General features: G+C 47.8%; 1 protein-coding gene across 1 annotated transcript in view; it reads left to right on the forward strand.

Annotated features, from left to right (window-relative positions):
- Positions 1 to 15,122: 15,122 nt before the first annotated feature.
- Positions 15,123 to 19,891, forward strand: part of LOC147697924 (lysosome-associated membrane glycoprotein 1-like) — a 119,669-nt gene continuing 114,900 nt past the window's right edge. Inside the window, exon 1 of the mRNA XM_086934609.1 lies at positions 15,123 to 15,437. Coding sequence (XP_086790735.1) covers positions 15,386 to 15,437 — 52 coding nt within the window. The 5' untranslated portion in view covers positions 15,123 to 15,385. The remainder of the gene's footprint in view (positions 15,438 to 19,891) is intronic.

Raw genomic sequence — 19,891 nt, forward strand, 5'->3', positions numbered from 1 at the left:
TCTGGACGGAGGACTGGTGGAGTCCAGAGGAGGACGCTGGAGAGCGGCCGCAACTCAAGGACGGAGTTGCGGCGGGCCAAGTGAGTACCAGTTCCGTGTGTGTGTAAATAGTAGGCTGTAAATACGACCCTTGTAAAGTAGAGTCTCCCCCTCACATTTCACCGCGCACTGTGAATAGACTGTATAGTAGTGTGTGAGAGTCACGATCACGAGTGTATATAAACCCTCCCTCACATCCCGGCACAGAATCACCCTCCGCCTTGTCCGTACTGCCTCTTCCCCTCTCTTACCTACCCCTCCCTCTCCTCACATTCGCTCTAGCCCCAACACGCCCGGTGAAGGAATCAGTCTCATCCCTTGGGCCTGACAGACAGAACTAACGGCCGCTATTCTCTCTCTCCTTTCCCCACCTCCGAGGAACCACCGTCCGGGAGCTGAACCGACTGCTGCCTCACAGGACCAGTCACGACTCCAGTCAAGACCAACATCCGTCCCTGGACTTTCACCACAGGAAGACTCGCCACCTCGGAGCCGGAAACCGCGATCCTCTAGAACCCTCTTCTCCCTTGTACCCTACCTTTGGAACACTGTACTTTAATAAACACCGGCTACGAGATAGCCCACTACATACGGCCTCCGCGCTTGTTATTCCGGTCCGCTCCCACCCCACGCTTACAGCTATGCTTTGTTGTATTTTGTTATGCTATGCTATGTTATGTTTTGTTATGTATGCTATGGTTTGTTGTATTTTTTTTTCACAACAATTTTATTGATAAAGTCGGGCACAGTAAATAGAGTGACACCCCACAATCAGGATGATACCACCAGACATTTTGATTCAAATGCAACAAAGGACCGAGTGTCCAATCGAGGAACCAATGCAAATCAAGGATACAAGGAAACATTCAACCCGCCTTTATCCCTTTAGTTTTAAACTCCCAGAACCCACCCTGGAACCCGCCCTAACACCATGCATGTGTGTACGAACTGTGTTGACATAAGTTCCTGATGTGGCAATTTTAGGCGCAAGATACGGGCTCGCCGGACAGTATTGGGCTAAAGGTCCTCCTCCTGCTCCGCCGGGGGGTCTAGCGTCAAGCCCCTGTAATCCGCCCACCTCTTCCATACCTTAAAGTGCTTGTGGGGGCATCCCCGTGCTTCAAAGATTGGTCGCTCCAGACCCATGCAGAAGTCTATGCCAGCCTTCCATGCACTCAGAGGGGGGGGCCTCACATCCTTCCATGCTCTGGCCAGATCTCTTTTGGCTCCCACTAGCCCCAGGAGGAGCAAGTGCCGCTTATAAATGTTTCCACCAACTCCCTCCAGGATGTGCAGCAGACCCAGGCGATGGGTACGGGGGAGGGTCCAGCCCAGCACCTCCGACAGGCAGCTCCATACACCTCTCCAGAAGCCAATCAGTCTGGGACACGACCACACCGTGTGGAGTAGCGTGCTTACCTCCACCCCACATCGCAGACACTCCGGGGACTCAATCAGGCCCGCCTTCCACAGACGCTCACGGGTGTAGTAGGCCCTATGGAGAATCTTGAATTGTATTAAACGAAACCGTATTGCAATAGCCGCTCCCCTCGGGGATTCCAGGGCTTCCCGCCAGTCATCCTCATCTAACTGGCCGACATCCGCCTCCCAGGATGTCTTTAGCGGAAGAAGCGTGGAGGAGCAGTGGGTGACCATTGTCTGGTAAATATGCGACACCTTTTTATCCCCACGGTCGCCCATGAAGACCTTCGCCTCAATCGGGCTAAAGTCAGGGAGTGAGTCAAGGTTGGTAATACTGGGCGTCAATGCGTGCCGAATTGTAGGTATCGAAAAAATTGAGATTGGGGCATATCAAATTCGGCGCTAAGCGCCTGGAAGGACTTGAGCGTCGCCCCGGACATCACATGACCTAGCTGCGAGATACCGATTGCGTCCCAGCCATCGAAGCCAGATAGCTTAGACAGTTCAGGCAGTATGCCGTTACGCCACAGCGGCGTTTCTGCGGTCAGCCTGCCCCACCAGCCCATACGGCGCAAGGCCTGCCGCCACACGGCAAAGACGAGCCTAGTGACCCTCGGCAACGAGCGGCGCAACCGGGCGGAGTAGAGGATGGTGTGAAGCGAGTTATCGCCCATCAATGTGCGTTCCAGGGCATAGGCCGGATCCCCACCGTCACCATACCACCATTCGTTCAGAACGAGGAGATGAGCGGCCTGATAATAAGACTGTAGATCTGAGGTGGCCAAGCCCCCACAGTAGGTGGACAAAAAGCACGTACGCAGTGCCACCCTGGCCGCACCTCCAGCCCATGGTTTGTTGTATTTTGCTATGTTTTGTTTTGCTATGTTTTGTTATGCTATGCTTTGTTATGCTATGCTTTGTTATGGTATGCTTTGTTGTGTTTTGCTATGTTTTGTTTTGCAATGCTATGCTTTGTTATACTATTCTATGTTTTGTTTTGCTATGCTTTGTTTTGTTATGCTATGGTATGTTTTGTTGTGTTTTGTTATTCTATGCTTTGTTATGCTATGCTATGTTTTCCTATCCTATGCTTTGTTTTGTTATGCTATGCTATGTTTTGTTATGCTATGCTGGTGAGGGTGAGTGAGGGTGGGTGGGTGAGGGTGGGTGAGTGGGTTAGGGTGGGTGAGTGAGTGAGGGTGGGTGAGTGAGTGAGGGTGGGTGAGTGAGTGAGTGAGGGTGGGTGAGGGTGGGTGGGTGAGTGAGGGTGAGTGTGTTAGAGCGAGGGTGAGGGTGAGAGGGTGAGAGGGTTGTGAGGTTGTGTATCCTATGCTTTTTTTGTTATGCCATGCTATGTTTTGTTATGCTATGCTGATGAGGGTGTATGAGGGTGAGTGAGTAAGGGTGAGTGAGGGGGTGTGAGGGAGTGTGAGGGTGAGGGCGAGGGTGTGATGGTGTGAGAGGGTTGGGAGGGTGAGGGTGTGTGAGGGTGAGGGTGTGAGGGTGAGTGAGGGTGTGTGAGGGTGAGGGTGTGTGCAGGTGAGGGGGTGTGAGGGTGAGGGTGAGTGAGGGTGTGTGCAGGTGAGGGGGTGTGAGGGTGAGGGGGTGTGAGGGTGAGGGGGGGTGAGGGTAAGGGTGTGTGAGGGTGTGAGAGGGGGTGTGAGGGTGAGGGTGTGAGGTTGAGTGAGGGTGCCTGAGGGTGTGAGTGAGGGTGTGAGGATGTGAGGGTGTGTGATGGTGAGGAGGTGTGAGGGTGAGTGTGGGGGTGAGGGTGTGTTAGGGTGTGTGAGGGTGAGAGGGTGTGAGGATGTGTGAGGGTGAGAGGGTGTGAGGATGTGTGAGGGTGAGTGAGGGTGAGTGAGGGTGAGTGAGGGTGTGTGAGGGTGAGTGAGGATGGGTGAGGGTGAGCGAGGGTGTGTGAGGGTGAGGGTATGTGAGGGGTGAAGGTGAGTGAGGGTGTGAGGGTGTGTGAGGGTGAAAGGGTGTGTGAGGTGAGAGGGTGTGTGAGGCGGTGTGATGGTGTGTGAGGGGGTGTGATGGTGAGTGAGGGTGTGAGGGGTGATGGTTGTGAGGGTGGTGCGGGTGTGAGGGTGTGTGAGGATGAGGGGTTGAGGGTGTGAGGGTGTGAGGGTGAGGGGGTGTGAAGGTGGGTGTGAGGGTGGGTGAGGATGAGGGTGTGAGTGAGGGTGTGAGGATGTGAGGGTGTGTGATGGTGAGGGTGAGTGAGGGTGGGTGAGGGTGTGAGGGTGGGTGAGGGTGTGAGAGGGTGTGAGGATGTGTGAGGGTGAGTGAGGGTGGGTGAGGGGGTGAGTGAGGGTGGGTGAAGGTGTGTGAGGGGTGAAGGTGAGTGAGGAGTTTGAGACTAGACAATTGCACGATCTCACTGAATGCAACTTCTCCACTAGAAATGGGGGTGTGGAGTTAAACCAGACTGCCAGTTTGCAAACTTTGATAGGGGGATAGAATGAATGTGTATTGAAAGCTGCCAATACCCAGTGTAAATAGCAACTGAATGATACTTTAGTGAGAGCCCTTGGGATGATGAGATCTATTCTTACAGCGCCACGAAAGGCAATAGCGGGGCAGCAAGACTCTGTTTTAACAATTGTGTGCACTGTCTGTTATATTACAAAAATGATAAATGAACGTGCCCGGAAAGCATAGGTTAAAAAAAAATACCCAGTTGCCTTTTCAGGTGACTGTAACAGATTCCTCCCCGCCTGTTTGTGGCCTTTTTGGAGCAATACATACTTGTATTACGATCCACCACCGCCAGCAACAGGTTGCACACAGAAACTGGAACGAGATCACAGCCGACCAGCTTGCGACTTCCCTGAGCAAGAACCCTCCCACCGGCGCAACGAACCCCAGCCAAGCGGCCACCAACCTCACAAAGTGGATCAGCGACTGCGCAGATGACCTCGCCCCCCTGAGGACCCCGCCTAGCAGAGCCGGCAGCAAGAAAGCCCCATGGTTCACCGACGAACTCAAGAGCTCCAAGAAGAACTGCCGAGCCCTCGGGAGAGCCTGGCGCAGAGACCCAACACCGGACAACATGACTGCCCTCAAGCTCGCCACCCGAAAACACCACCAACTGATCCACGCCACCAAGAAAACTGCATTCAAGGAACGACTGGACAACAACGCACACAACAGCAAAGAACTCTTCAACATCGTTAAAGAGCTCTCCAACCCCAACGCCGGAAACAACGACATCACCCCGTCGCAAGACCTCTGCAACTCCCTCGCCTCCTACTTCCACAACAAGATCGCGGACATACACAACAGCTTCAGCACTCAACCGACGCACGTCACGACCGAACCACCGCCCCCCACCACCACCCTCCGCGCCTGGACCCCGATCAGCACCGAAGACACCGTCCACACGATGAACTCCATCCACTCCGGATCTCCGACCGACCCCTGCCCTCACCACGTCTTCAACAAGGCCGACGCTGTCATCGCACCCCACCTGCGGGACATCACCAACACCTCCTTCGACACCGCCACCTTCCCGGAGAGCTGGAAGCACGCCGAACTGAGCGCTCTACTTAAGAAGCCATCAGCCAACCCCACCGACCTCAAGAACTACGGCCCCATCTCGCTGCTCCCGTTCCCTGCAAAAGTCATTGAGAAGACCGTCAACAAGCAGCTGGCCGCCTTCCTCGAGACGAACGGATTCCTCGACCTCTCGCAGTCTGGCTTCCGGGCCAACCACAGCACCGAGACCGCCCTGATCGCAGCCACCGATGACATCCGAGCCCTGCTTGACAACGGAGAAACAGCAGCCCTCATCCTCCTAGACCTCTCCGCGGCCTTCGACACTGTCTGCCACCGTACACTAGTGCAGCGCCTCAGCAACGTCGGAATCCAGGAGAAGGCACTGGAGTGGATCATCTCCTTCCTCGCCGGAAGGACACAGAGAGTCCGCCTCCCCCCGTTCAGATCAGAAGCCACCGAAGTCATTTGCGGCGTTCCTCAAGGCTCCTCGCTCAGTCCAACCCTCTTCAACGTCTAAATGAGCCCCCTCGCAGACATCGCACGCCAGCACAACCTCAACATCGTCTCCTACGCCGACGACACCCAGCTGATCCTCTCCCTCACCAACGACCCCGCCACCGCCAGAGCCAACCTACACGAAGGGATGAAAGAGGTAGCCGAATGGATGAAGAACAGCCGCCTGAAACTGAACTCGGACAAGACGGAAGTCCTCATCCTGGGATCTTCACCCTCCGCCTGGGACGACTCCTGGTGGCCCCCCGCCCTAGGCAACGCACCCAAACCAACAGACCACGCACGCAACCTGGGCTTCATCCTGGACTCCTCCCTCTCCATGACCAGACAAGTCAACGCCGTCTCCTCGTCGTGCTTCAACATCCTGCGCATGCTACGTAAGATCTTCCGGTGGATCCCCACCGAGACTAGGAAGACGGTCACCCAGGCCCTCGTCACCAGCCGTCTGGACTACGGCAACTCCCTCTACGCCGGAACCACCGCCAAACTCCAGAAGAGACTCCAGCGGATCCAGAACGCCTCAGCACGACTCATCCTGGACATCCCCCGCCGCAGCCACATCTCCGGACACCTGAGAGACCTGCACTGGCTCCCGGTCAACAAGAGAATCACCTTCCGTCTCCTCACCCACGCACACAAAGCCCTACACAACCAAGGCCCAGGATACCTCAACAGCCGCCTCAACTTCTACGCACCCAAACGCCAGCTTCGATCGACCGGCCACGCCCTCGCCGCCGTCCCCTGCATCCGAAGAGCCACCACAGGGGGACGGTCCTTCTCCTACCTCGCCGCCAAGACTTGGAACTCCCTCCTGACCCACCTCCGCCTGACCCAGGACCACCTCGCCTTCAGGAAGCAACTCAAGACCCGGCTGTTCGAGCAGTAGCGGACCCCCCTCCCTTAGCGCCTTGAGACCCTCTGGGTGAGTAGTGCGCTATATAAATGCTTTGATTGATTGATTGATTGAAGGAGATGGAGCCCTTTTTATTACTCATGTCTTGACTTCTGTTTACATTTTGGATACCTTTCTATGATGTTATTTCAGTTGGAGAAGCAGTGCTGTGCCCTGTTGAGACTGTTTTGCTCTGCCAGTGAGCGCTAGACAGATGTTAACAGCTCGAGGTGTAAAAATCAACTACTGGTGAAGATCTGCAGCTACACTATTTTAATAAATGTATGTGGTTGGGAAGTAGCGTGTTAGATAGCGATGCTCGTTCTCTAGCTATTGGGGTCAAGCTGGCTCTCCCACGGGAGGGGGTGGATGGAAACCATGGCAGGGTAGGTGTGAGATCTTAAAAAAACGATGGGAGAGTGGATTTGAATTGTAAACAATGGGAGGGTGAGGGGAACTGATAACGACAGGAGTGTGAACATTGAAATCAGTCTGCTATAAACTCATCTCAAGCATTTGGTGAAAGGGAGGGACCATGTGCAAATAACTGGTGATCACGTGAAGTGGTCCAATATATTCGGATCAAATTTGCACTATATAAAGCTGCAAAATAAATGTTCTAAAAGCACTGCCAATGTTTTTCTAACGAGTTGGGAGGACAGTAAGAAACGATGGAAGGCTATTTGGGAAAAGGACGGGCAGCAGAAGGGGGAGGGAAACAGCAAGTTGGGGGAAAGGCAAGGAATAGCGGGAGGAAGGGGATTGTTTGCGGGAGAAACACAAATACGAGAGAGAAGTGTGATTACGTATGTGGTTTACAAACAATTGACCTGCTTGAATATGCCAGGCAACAACCACAAGTTAATAACCTCCCATTTCCCCCCCTCCAAGGTTGTGCTACAGTTAAGCTAGGGTGAGGGGAGCCAGGCAAATACGTTGTAATTAAATAAATCATGTGCCCCGCGTCCCAAAGGGCGCATTTAAAAAACATCAGGAAAATAAAAGATGGTGAAGTGATTTGCTGTCCTCCCCTCCGACAAGGATAAACTAGGGCGAGGGGAGGAACATTGGTTGAATAAACGCACAAGCTCCTGCCATGGATGTTTCTTCTCAATGAGGAGCCAGATCAACTTAACAAGGAGGGGCTGCTGGGGGGGGGGGCTAACAAGATCAGGCGGGTGAGTGGGCGGTGAGAGAAGGTCAGTGAGCCCCGGGGGTAGTGGGAGAGAGCGTTTCGGACGCAGCTAGGAAAACAGTGCATCACAGGGAATGGAAACGGAAGGGCATACGTAAAGGAAGATATCAAGTAAGGGAGGGAGTGGGGAGGCATGCTAGCAATACAGCAGCTGATGCAGTGGTACCGGGCTCACTGAAACGGCTCTAACCCGTTTGTAATGCCCGCTCTATTTAAATCTGCGTAACTACGGCTGTATTTTCTTTTTTTTAAACCACAAACGGAGTGGGCGGGGCTTGGTTGCACCAGGTTTTGCAGCAGCCATACTGGCCACATGTAGAAGATGGGTTGATAAGGGATTAAGTAACATTGAAAAGCGAGGAAACTGGAAGACGTATGCTGTGAGGAGGACCGCGAATAAGCAATCAAAAAGATAGGGAAGAATACAAAATACACAGCTCCAGTCAGGCGTGCACGGAGCAAAAGAGGAAAACAAACCGTTTTGTCAGAGAGCCCAAACTGCTGATCGGCCCCCAGTGTGGGGCGGGGGGAGTAGGGACAAGCTGCGGCCGTGAATAAGTGACGGCGGGGGGGGGGGGTTGCGGCAGCGGAAGCCTTTAGCTGGGGAAGTAGAAGGGAGGCATGGCCGTGCAGCAGGGGGCGGAGAGCAGGGGGCGGAGCGGGAAGAGCTGCTGGCGTGGGAGGGTGATTGATGGGGGGGGGGGGGGAGCAGATCCCAGGAGAAATGCTGCTGTCTGCTGGGGGAAGTCTGTGGGGAAATGCAAGCTCGTGCACAAAGGAGCTTGTGGTCACGTGATTTCAAGTGAACTGTTGAGAATCCTACTCATAAAAAAGTGGATGGATAGGAAAAGGTCTCTCTACCAGACCTAAAAAGGAGTCTTAGAACAGTTAACACTTTAGTATATTGCCGTCATTTTAATTTGAGCCTGATCACTCATGAGTACGGTCAGATTGTGAATTTATTAAAAATGTGATTGGCTAGCTAGGAGCTCTAAAAACGTCTTTGCTGCCATCTCAAAACTCTTTAGTCGGTCATGACTTGAGAGTTTCTTGCTGTGGAAATAATGTTAAACAGCCATGAGAGAATAAGGGATGGCTGTAATTTCTGATATTTAGAAGTTTCCCTTGTCTGCATTGCATGATTTTTATTTGTGAGAAAGTGTCACTCATAGTCGTTGAGATGTCACTCATAATTTCACTGAAATTATAAAAATGTCACACATGGCAATCTGAAACCTTGGCAGCTATGGTGGGACCTGTGTTCAACCTCATGGTCATATTTTTTTTTGTTGCTCTAGCCCCGCCCCCTCCCCCACTGCCCCTGCCCCCACCGGTGCGGCCCTCTGACACAAACCACACTGTAAATTTGGCCCCCGAGAGAAAGTTTGTGAGTACCAATGGTATACTGTGTGTTGTATCCTGTTTATATTTATATGCTGTATCCTGTTAATATCTCTGTGCCATTTTTCCTCCCCTTGCATTTCCCTGTGTGGGTCTGGTGCCTGGAATGTATGATGCGTGCTTGCATCGTACATCCTGGGTTCCAGATTCCATGCCAACTGTATCTTCATAGATGTCTGTATCCTTGACTGATGTGCTGTGCTTCAATTGTACTAAGAATTAAATTATCTATTTAATTCATCTACCTGCCTCCTTGGATCTTTATATTGGCGACGAGGTACATCTTACAATTTCTGCCACTATCCCAGAAGCACAGGAGCAGAAATTCGAAGATTTTTATTTCGAACCTGGCGTTTTAAAAAAAAAAAGAAAATCTACTTTGTTCACTTCTCCTTCAACGAGGATATCGTTCGGATCAATAACGTCGTATTTAAGAAGATTTACGACCAACGTTTCAAGTGTTACCAGCTTCTACAACTTTCTGTATTTCACCAACGGAAAATATAAAAGTGAAGTACCACGGAGAAGTCATCGCTCCTACCTTGGTTTGTGGCGCGCATTTGGACTGTTCGAGTGCTCCTGCTCCGACGGATGGGTAATGCTGTTTTCTTGACTTATTGATTTTTGGGCTATTTTCGGATTTCTGTGTGGATTGCGCGTACAACGCGCGAGACTGTGTCAGCCCGAGGCATCAACTGACGTATGTTTTCTCCACACGTCAATACGCAATGATGGCTTAAGACGCACCCCGTCATCGCGTCGTGCGTGCGAGCGCCATTTTGCGTATCCATAGCAACCGGACACACAGTGTTACCGAAGACGCCGAGGAATTCATAACGCACGCCGAAGATTAAAAAAAGACTATTCCTGGTAATCTACTATATTTTTATACGCCGGAAGGTGGAAAAAGACTATACACTAGTTCTATTTTGTTGGTTTGATTTTACTCATCCATCTTTTCACTTGACTTTTGCGTAGTACTGTGTTTCTCTTGAACTTAATATATATATATTCCTGAAATGCAATTTGACCCTCCTTCTAAATTCCTACAAACCAAAGGAGACCCGCCCATTCCATGGACCAGATGGAAAGAAGAATTCTTTACTTACCTCAAGGCTATGGATGGCGAAAGAATGTCAGCAGAAAGAAAAAAATATATATTTCTACACTGCCTTGGATCGGAAGGTCAACTTGTATTTAGAACTTTACCTCCTGTGAGATCTGGGGGTGATACTAGCGTATATGATGAAGCAGTACAGAGAATAGAAGGAAGATTTAAACCTGTAACTAGTGTAGCCTTAAATAGGTTTAAATTTTATACCAGGGTACAAGATGAAAATGAGTGTTTCGATGATTTTTTAACTGCTTTACGTGCACTTTCTTTGCATTGTAATTTCGGTTTGATAACTGACGAAATGATCAGGGATCAAATTGTTGTACATGTAAAGAGCAAGAAGGTACAGGAACAATTATGGATTCTTGGTGACCCAAGTTTAGAAACTGCAATAAGTACAGCTAAGGCTTTAGAGCAATCCGACAAATGGATTAAATCCTTAGATAAAGTTTCTGTTCACGCCACTCCTTCCACTTCTTCTGGTGAGGTTAGTACAGTAAATGTACGAGATACGAAATCGCAAAGCTCAAATAAATATGAAACTAAAGGTAAACAATTTTATTGCTTTAGATGTGGAAGTCCAGATCATATAGCTTCTTTTCCACAATGCCCTGCTTTAAATAGACAGTGTAATAAGTGTAGTCGTACAGGTCACTTTTCCAAATATTGTAAAACCTCCGTTAAGTCATTCAATGATTACAAAAAGTCCTCTTCCAATGCTCCTAGACGTCCTAATGGAAATGTATCCTATGTAGCTGAGGTGGAGAATAATATTGCTTCTATCAAAGAGTCAGGCATTGTTGTCTCCATACATAACCCATTTGATGTTGCACTTGCAGATAGCTTACCATCTCCCAAAAGCCTTGTGAACATTTTGGGTAAGACTCTTGAACTCATGGTGGACTCATGTTCTCCATGGACTATAATTACTCGTGATTATTGTCTAGAGTCGTTTGGTAACCTTGTTGATATTGATTCCTTGTGCAAACCTGACATTGTTGCATATAACTTTGATACTTCTGAGATCAAGTTTATAGGTTTTAAAGAAGTCCTTATTGTTGTCAAAAATAATTCTGCAGTCATCAAAATGTATGTAGCTTCTAAAGGTGTAAATGTTTTGGGGTGGAGGGATCAGGCAAGGTTGGGGATCTCTTTGAATCCTAGATTGAAGGATCCTGTGTGTGTACTAGCTATATCTGATGGAGAGCATGACATAGCTTCTATGTCCAAGGAAATTTCTGATTCTTTCCCAAATGTATTTTCAGAAAAACTAGGGAAGTTGAATGGTTTCACACATAAAATCAAAGTCAAACCCAATACTGTCCCCCTGAAACAAAAGTTAAGAGGTGTTCCCATTAGTGTCAGAGAAGAGCTCAGACTTATGCTGGATACTATGGTCAAAGATGGTGTTATTGAGGAGGTAGAATCCTCCGAATGGGTTTCGCCTATTGTTTTGGCGATTAAACCTGACAAAACTATCAGGTTATGTGTGGACCTGCGAGCTCTAAATAAATGTTTGGTTATAGACTGTCACCCTTTACCTAACATAAATGAAATGTTGTGCATGTTGGATGGGGCCTGTGTGTTTTCAACCTTGGATCTTAGATCTGCATATCACCAGATTGAGCTCACAGAGGATTCCAAGCAATTCACAGCTTTCATCACTCCTCATGGGTTGTTTCAATTTAAAAGGATGCCTTTTGGCCTAGCGTCGGCTGCTTCTGTTTTCCAAAGGGCAATGTACCACATATTCAAAGATCTAAGTGTCTATGTCAAATGCTTTCAGGATGACATTCTTATTTTTTCGAAGAACACCTCAGAACATTATGTTCATCTTAAGGAAGTTTGTTCCAGGTTGGAAACGTTTGGTCTGACTATCAAAGCTAGTAAGTGCAAGTTTTTTTGCAAAGCTGTGGATTACTTAGGCCATTCTCTTTCGGGTGACGGGGTTGTGCCAAAAAAAAACCTTGTTGATGCTATTGTTAAAGCTCCTTCCCCAGACAATAGAGAAAAACTACTTTCGTTTGCAGGGCTTTGCGAATACTATAGCAAGTTCATCCAAAATTTTGCCAGTAAAATGGAGCCTCTTAGGGAACTTACAAGAAACTCTGTCCAATTTATTTGGACTGAAAAACAAGAACAGGCTTTTAAGCAAATCAAGGAGGAAATTGTTAACGCTCCTACTTTAAAGTCCTTCTGTGTTAACAAAAAATGCATTATCACAGTCGATGCTAGCCTTTATGGCATTGGTAGTGTGCTAAGTCAATCGTCCGGCAAGGATGAGTGGTGTGTTGCCTTCTCCTCAAGGACTTTGTCTCCTACAGAGAGAAGGTATTCTGTCATTGAAAAGGAGCTTCTTGCCTGTATATGGGCTGTCGAACATTTCAGGAATTATGTGTGGGGTAATCGGTTCGTACTACGGACGGATCATAAACCTTTGGTTGGGATTTTGTCTCCAGGTGGTGGATGGAATTCCACAGCACGTATAGCTCGTTTGTCATCACGTCTCCAGGAGTATGATTTTGAGATTGTATATGTTCCTGGGAAATGCAATGTTACTGCGGATTTTCTTTCTAGGTTTCCTTGTGAGGATTCTCCCAAGGTGGATAACGAAATTGATGTTGTCGCTTCTGTTGGGGATTGCGTCTCCAAGGAGTTTATTTCCTTATCTGAAGAAGAGTGGTTTACTGAACTTGGTAAGGATGTTATTTGTCAACAACTTTTTGATTTTGTAAGGAATGGTTGGCCATCCTCTAAGGGTAGTTCACCAGAGGTAGCCCCTTTTTGTCAGGTTTCATCTGAAGTTGAAGAGTTTTCTGGTCTACTTTTCAAAGCTGGCAAATTAATCCCGCCCCAATCTTTGCAAAGGAGAATTTTACTCCTTGCCCATCAGAGTCACATTGGCATGTCGTCAATGAAACGCCTTATTAGGGAAAGTTTTTGGTGGCCAGGGGTCGATAAAATGGTGGATAGGCTTGTATGGGATTGTCCTCACTGTGTCAACAGCGATAAGATGCTTCATTTGACCTCAGCTCCCCTTAAGCCTGTACCTTGGCCCAATTTTCCCTGGCAGAAAGTTGGTTTTGATATTTCTGGCCCTTTTAAACAGTTGCCATACAATGCTCGTTATGCTTTGGTACTTGTGGACTACCACTCCAAGTGGCCCGAGGTAAAGTTTGTTAGCACGGTGTCTTCTCACTCTGTTATCCTGTTCCTTAAAGAAGTGTTTGCCAGGGAAGGGTATCCTGAGACTTGTGTCACTGACAATGGTGCTCAGCTTATTTCGGCTGATTTTGAGAAATTCCTTAGTAGTTGTGGTATTAGGCATTACACCACCTCCTTATATGAACCTAGGGAAAACGGTCAGGTCGAACGATTTAATCGTGTCCTGAAGGATTGTTTAAATGGTGTGCAAGTTTCTGATGATGGATGGTTAGATGTTGTGAGGAAGAGGTTATGGGCGTATCGCATCACACCCCATTCTGTCACTGGCGTTAGTCCCTTCAAACTCCTTAAAGGAAGAGAACCTCCTTCTGACATTTGTCCCTGGTGGATTAAGAAACTGGATATAAATGATTCTGTTGTGGACCTTGCTGGTGTAGCCAAACGAGTTGAAGACAAACAACTGCACATGAAAACCTTATTTGATTCTAAGATGAAGACCAGAGATAATGATTTTGTTGTGGGGGAATGGGTGCGTATTAAAAAACCTGGTTTTCTTGTTAAAGGTTTTTCTAAGTTTTTTCCTCCCATCAAAATTGTCAAGGTTTTTAAAAATAGTGTAGTCACGCAGGATGGTAGAGTCTGGAATGTCCGTAGGGTTGCCAAGCATGTCAATGTTGAAGATGTTCATAGTTCTTCTTCTTCCTCTCCTGATCTTGGGGTTGGTAGATCTGATGTTGTTCACAATGAATCTTCTGTTGCTTCTAGAGTTAAAGCTTGCAATAGACAAAAGAATGTTCCCTGTAGATATTTAGATTAGTATTTTCTTATCATTGCAATGTTTTACTCCGTTTTTCTTTTTAAGGGGTATGATGTGTTGTATCCTGTTTATATTTATATGCTGTATCCTGTTAATATCTCTGTGCCATTTTTCCTCCCCTTGCATTTCCCTGTGTGGGTCTGGTGCCTGGAATGTATGATGCGTGCTTGCATCGTACATCCTGGGTTCCAGATTCCATGCCAACTGTATCTTCATAGATGTCTGTATCCTTGACTGATGTGCTGTGCTTCAATTGTACTAAGAATTAAATTATCTATTTAATTCATCTACCTGCCTCCTTGGATCTTTATACTGTGTTAACTGTTTTTATAAAACTTTGTGGATATTTTATGTGGACCTCTTTGGGTCCCAAATCATAGTAAAAAACTTTAAACTTTAACCTTCAGGGAGCTGAATAAAAAATATAATCACAGGTAGGGTTATTTTTGTCTAAGCACCCAACGTCTGCCCAATCAAAACATGTAAACCAAAATGTCGGCAGAGCCAAAAGCACTCTCTGTATTATTTCTGAAAACGCTTCCTTAGTTTGTGTACATCTGTCACGCTAGCACACATGCCAATAGACCTGATTCAGGCGGGAGACAACCGATTTTGCAAGCCAAAAATGGCTTTATTTTAGCTATCTCCAGCCTGAAATTGCTTTTTCCACAATAGAAGTCAATGGAGAATTTTCATTCTCCCGATTTTTTATTTTAAATCTCCCACATCCCTGTCCTAAAATGTTGGCATGTATGCGCTAGCACCAAAAATACTCCGAATCTTTGCCGGGTGTCGGAGCAGTGGGCAACCGCAGCATCTAAAGGATTAACATAACACTTGGGCTCTGTTTTCCTATAGTTGAATGCGGAAAAGAGCGTAAGGAAAACATCGCCCGACTTATATCGAAATTGGGGGCGGAGAAGAGTGGAAAAAGCAATGTCCATCACGGAGTCAGGCAACTATTAGGGAAATCGAAACAAAGGGCGGACTTTGAAAGCCTTACCGAACCGTCTTGTCTCCGCCCACATGCGCACAAGGAGCTGCGCACGGTCCCTCTTCAACTATTATACGGGAAAAGGTTCAGCAGCTCTCACGTGCCTCCAGTGACGTCACGCTCACATGATTCGACAACGCTGGTATAGATCAGCGGCCGAGCAACTGAGGTCTCCCCTGTGCTTGCCCCATCTTGACAGCTCGACCCGCAGGGGTAACAGCAGACTGCGCGCGGCGGCAGAGTCTTCACCAACTGCCCCCTGATACATCTTTGCAACACCGCGGGCGCGCTCCTTACTCCGTGCAGCTACCTCTACGCGACCCTACACTATCATGGCTCTGGGCGGTTCCTGGTGGCGGACGCTGCCTGCGTTATTGTTGCTTGGTGAGTCAGGTGAACTGTTAATGTTTTCAGCTGGAAGTAAAAGGGGAAGAAACATGCGTTGTGAGTGGGTTCGCGAGGTTGGGAATGGGGCCTTACTGACTTTACCACTGTGTATAGTCTTCTTCCGGGTATTGTGGGTATGGCATCTGACTCAAGGACTCTGGTAACACGAAAGAGGACCCGGCTCCATTTCCCCGTTTGACGCGCGTTGATCGAGTGAATTACTTTGGCAGTTCAAGAGACTTTATTTTATTTTACCAAAGTAAACCTCGTGAGAAATAACCAGCGCTCATTATAAACAGCCCCTTTCTTTAATCTTGACTTTAAAAAAAGGCGGTGGTGAAGTGTTCTGATGCGTATTTTTTTGCTAATGTTGCAAAGTTTTTAGTTGCCGCACTACGCTGTATTTGCGGTTTCACTTTATACTAACAGGAAATATCGGAACATTCTACAAGGATTGCTTTGGGCCACATACTTTGATATGTACTTGGTTTAGAGCCATTGGTACTTTGACAAAAGTTAGTCCAGGCATTCTGCACATATTTCCGACTAATGACTCATGAAATGATTACATTTTTTTAAAAAGAAAAAAATGATTTACATTTATTTTTTTTCTTTCAATTATACCTGAATCTAGAAACTCTTCAAATTTAAATAACCTACGTCTCGGTAAGACATTTTAAGAGGAGTGCAATAGTAAAATGCATAGTCAGACCAGCAGTTAATTTTTTAGACCGGCCAGTAGTTTGTTTCGGGGGTGGGGGTGAGGAGGGGGAGGGAGTTGTCGGTTAACTGACCTGTTGACACCGAGAGAGGTTGTGGTGCGTGCTGTGGTGGCGTAGACCAGAAAAGTCTCATATTTAACCTGCTATCCTATTTGATCTTATGTAATGCTTGCGCTCACTCGAGCCAAAAACTTTTAAGATTACCAAAGGTATAGTCGGGCTGGCCGATAGGGCTATCTGGCAGCGTCAGTACGTGGACCTGTTTTTTTGGCTGTTTGTAGGCTTGTTTTATGGTCTGGGCATTATTTATTACTTTATTTATTGCCATTACGCCAAACGTTGCCAGCAGCAAGCACAAATGAGCGAAGGCATCCATATATTGCAACACACATAAAAAGTGGCTTTAAAAGTTCAAAACTGACCAGACTTGCAAATGTGGGGCACTTATTTAGCTATCTGATTTCGCTAATGATTGACGCTTTTTCCCCATTCATTGTCCGGGCTTATTTTCTGTCCCGGTCCTATCTGCTAAAAGCCACACTTTTCTAGATTATGCAGATCTCTTATGGTGCTATGGTTCAACTTCTTCCTCAGGTTTCCTCTGAAGTCCATTGCAGGTTGGTTTCAACACTTATGCATAATTAGGGAAAAACTGTACATTTCCATATTTATTTAACTGATAGACACGCACTCTTACTTTGATGTCAGTCATGTTTTAACTGTGAATGAATGAATAACTTTGTGTGGTTACTTAAAACCATTACATTAAAACCAAAGTATAAAATTACAAAAGTTAAAACCAAAGGTGTTTCTGCGGGCAAGTTGTCAAAGTTCAGAAGGACACACTCAGTCCGTGATCGGGGCGGGACACCCGATGCCCCACAACAAAGTCTCTATTCCTGCGTGGCCTTGGCGGCCATCAACTCGGACCGAGTCTGTTGTATGAATTTTCCAAATGAGGCCATCTGTTTTGGTATGCTCAAGGTGAATAGTTGATGGATTGCTTCCTTAGCTTTACGTGACCCGGTGTCCCTAAGAATGGGCGTGAGGTAGAGGGTGCGGGGTACACGTAGGGCAGGGCAGCAGAATAGTAGGTGGGCCAATGATTCAAGTTTATAATTAGAGTCTGCATTCCCGAGGCACAGCGCCTGCTGTTCCCGGATGATATAGTTCTTTGAGCGGCAGGGGGTGCAGTCTGTAGGCGAGAATCTTGTGGAGTGCTGAAAGGCCCACGGCCTGCGTGAGATGGTTTCGGGGGTTATGCGCGGTGTGCAGCAGGCATAGGGACTCGTGAAAGGCTCTTTTCGTGAGGGACTCCAGGTCCCAGGAGCGTGCACGCACTTGCTTTTTTGTCACGTGTTTGATGGTCGTATAATTGACCAGATCTGGGTTCCACGACTCAATCGCCAGATTCAGTTGCGTTTTGGCTGTTTCAAGAATGGCTGACCAAGGGTTCCCTGGTTCAATAAAGATGTATTTCAAGACGGCCTTCAGTGTGTTGTCGTGTGCCGCTGTTGTGAGGTAGTAATATTTACTTAGGGCCGCCATCTCTTCCAGCGTTTGTTGGTTAAGGGCGAATTAGGTGGTTTCTTGTGCATTTCGGTAGATGGTACAGTCTCTTGTATGCCCCGCAGTGAATTTTTTCCATCTCCTTATTCAGTTTGCCTGGATACGCCTGTTGTGCGTAGTTTAAGGCCGGGATTAATTTGGCCTTGAGGACTCTTTGGATGGCAATTGCTGATGGGCTGTGTAGGGAGGCTTGTAGTTTGCATAGGGCAAAGGTGATGGTCTTCCCTTTACCCTGGATTTTCTTTAAATGTGAGCCGCACAGTCCCGATTCATGGAAGGTGACCCCTAGGTACACGTATTTCTGGATGCTGTCCAAAGTCAGGTGGCCGAAGCTCCATTTTGTTTTTTTTTTTTTTTTGGGATAGTCCCCGAAGATGACTATTTTTGATTTTGTCGGATTTGCTACCAGTCTGTTTTTGTTGTTGTATATTGCCAAAGCGGTGAGTGCCTTTTTAAGTCCTATTTTTGTGTGATCAAGGATTACGAGATCATCCGCGTACTGCATGAAATGTATTTTGATTGCCCTGATCTTTGGAGTTGCTAAGGCGGCCCCAGTCAAGGCCATCTCCATGTCTGCTGTATATAAATTGAACAGCAGGGGCGCCAACACGCACCCTTGTTTTAAGCCACGGTTCGTGTCTATCTTGTCGGTTGCAGATTCATTAGAGAGTTTGATTCTTACCCAGGTGTTTTGATAGAGGGATTGTATCGCTCTTAGCAAAGAAGGGTCGATGTTCCAATAGACCAACTTTCTCCATAAGATGGTGCGGTCTACTCCGTCGAACGCAGCTGACTAATCGATGAAGCAGGCGAATAATGGGAGGCTTTTGTGTAGCCGTGCTCGATTGACTAGGTAAGAGAGTGCTGTGATGTTATCTACAGTCGAGGAACCTGGTCTGAAGCCGGTTTGACAGAATGGCAGAAGATTTTCTTCACTTGCCCAGTCTGTGAGGTCCTTCAAGATGGCACTTGCGTAGGCTTTGCCCTCGATGTCCAACAGGGCGATCATGCGGTAGTTTGTTGGATCCGATTTGGTCCCTTTCTTATGAATTGGGTGCAGGAGTGAGCCTCGCCATGAGTCTGGCACGGCCCCCATAGCCAGCAGTCAGAAAACAAGTAGGTCAAATTTTCGGACCAGAATTCAATATTTGATTTGAACAAGTGGCCAGGGAGGCCGTTAGGGCCCGGTGCGCCGTTTGCTCTGATTTTTTTAAATATATTAGACACTAGAGATTTTCCGGGGGGGGGCATTAGGTCGGTGATTGTGACTGGATTCACTTTTGGTGGAGGCGTGTTTTGTGGCTGGGTGGTTGGTCCTTCTTCATAGTAGAGCGCTTTTACGTGAGAGACCCAGACCGATGCCTCAAGGGAGTTTTCTCTATGGTTTGTGCCTCGACCAAGATGGCTTATGTAGCTCCAGAACTCTTGTGATTTACCAGGGCTCAACAGTTCGAAGATTTTCAGCCACTGTGCCTCGCTGTGATTACGCTTTGCAGCCCACACTTTTTTGGAGTGGCTCTTTGCGGCCTCCTGCAGTTGAATTTTGTTTTCGGTTGTGCGGTTTTTGCTGTGGGCTTTTCGTTTTTTGTTTAAGTCCTTAGCACTTGTTTTAATTTCTACGTTGAATCCGAAGGCCGTCGGAGGGTGCCAGTGAATTGCCCTAGGTTTGTCCCCGCATCCCCGGAGTTCTGCCGCTAGGGTCAGGGTGGTTCCTTCCCATGTTGCTATTGCCTCCTGGTTGTATTTGCGCGGGGGCCAGCCTGCCCACGTGTTTGCCCAGTTGTTAAAAGTTGCGGTGGCTACCTGTCCCCATTTGATTCTTCTAGGCAGCTTTATTAATTCTTGGCCGCCCGATGCATGCAGGATTGTAGCGTAATTTCACTGATAGGTTCATAGTGATTGTTAGAGCTGCGTGGTCGCTGTCGTTGCGATGGTGAACCGTGAAGTTTGTCATTTTGTCGCTTAAGATGATATAATCGATCGTCATTTTATTGTTGTACGTGTGACCGATCAAGGCTCCCGGGGTGTTCTTTAAGAGCAGTGTGTGGGCCGTCGCCAGTTTGTAGGATTTCAAAAGATCATTCAATGCTTTAGTCGCCCCACGCTGTTGGTTTTGCTCGGTAGAGGCCCCTATGTTGTGGATGTTTAAGTCACCGAGGA

The sequence above is a fragment of the Lissotriton vulgaris genome, chromosome 8, assembly GCF_964263255.1.
Source record: "Lissotriton vulgaris chromosome 8, aLisVul1.2, whole genome shotgun sequence".
NCBI classification, from domain to species: Eukaryota; Metazoa; Chordata; class Amphibia; order Caudata; family Salamandridae; genus Lissotriton; species Lissotriton vulgaris.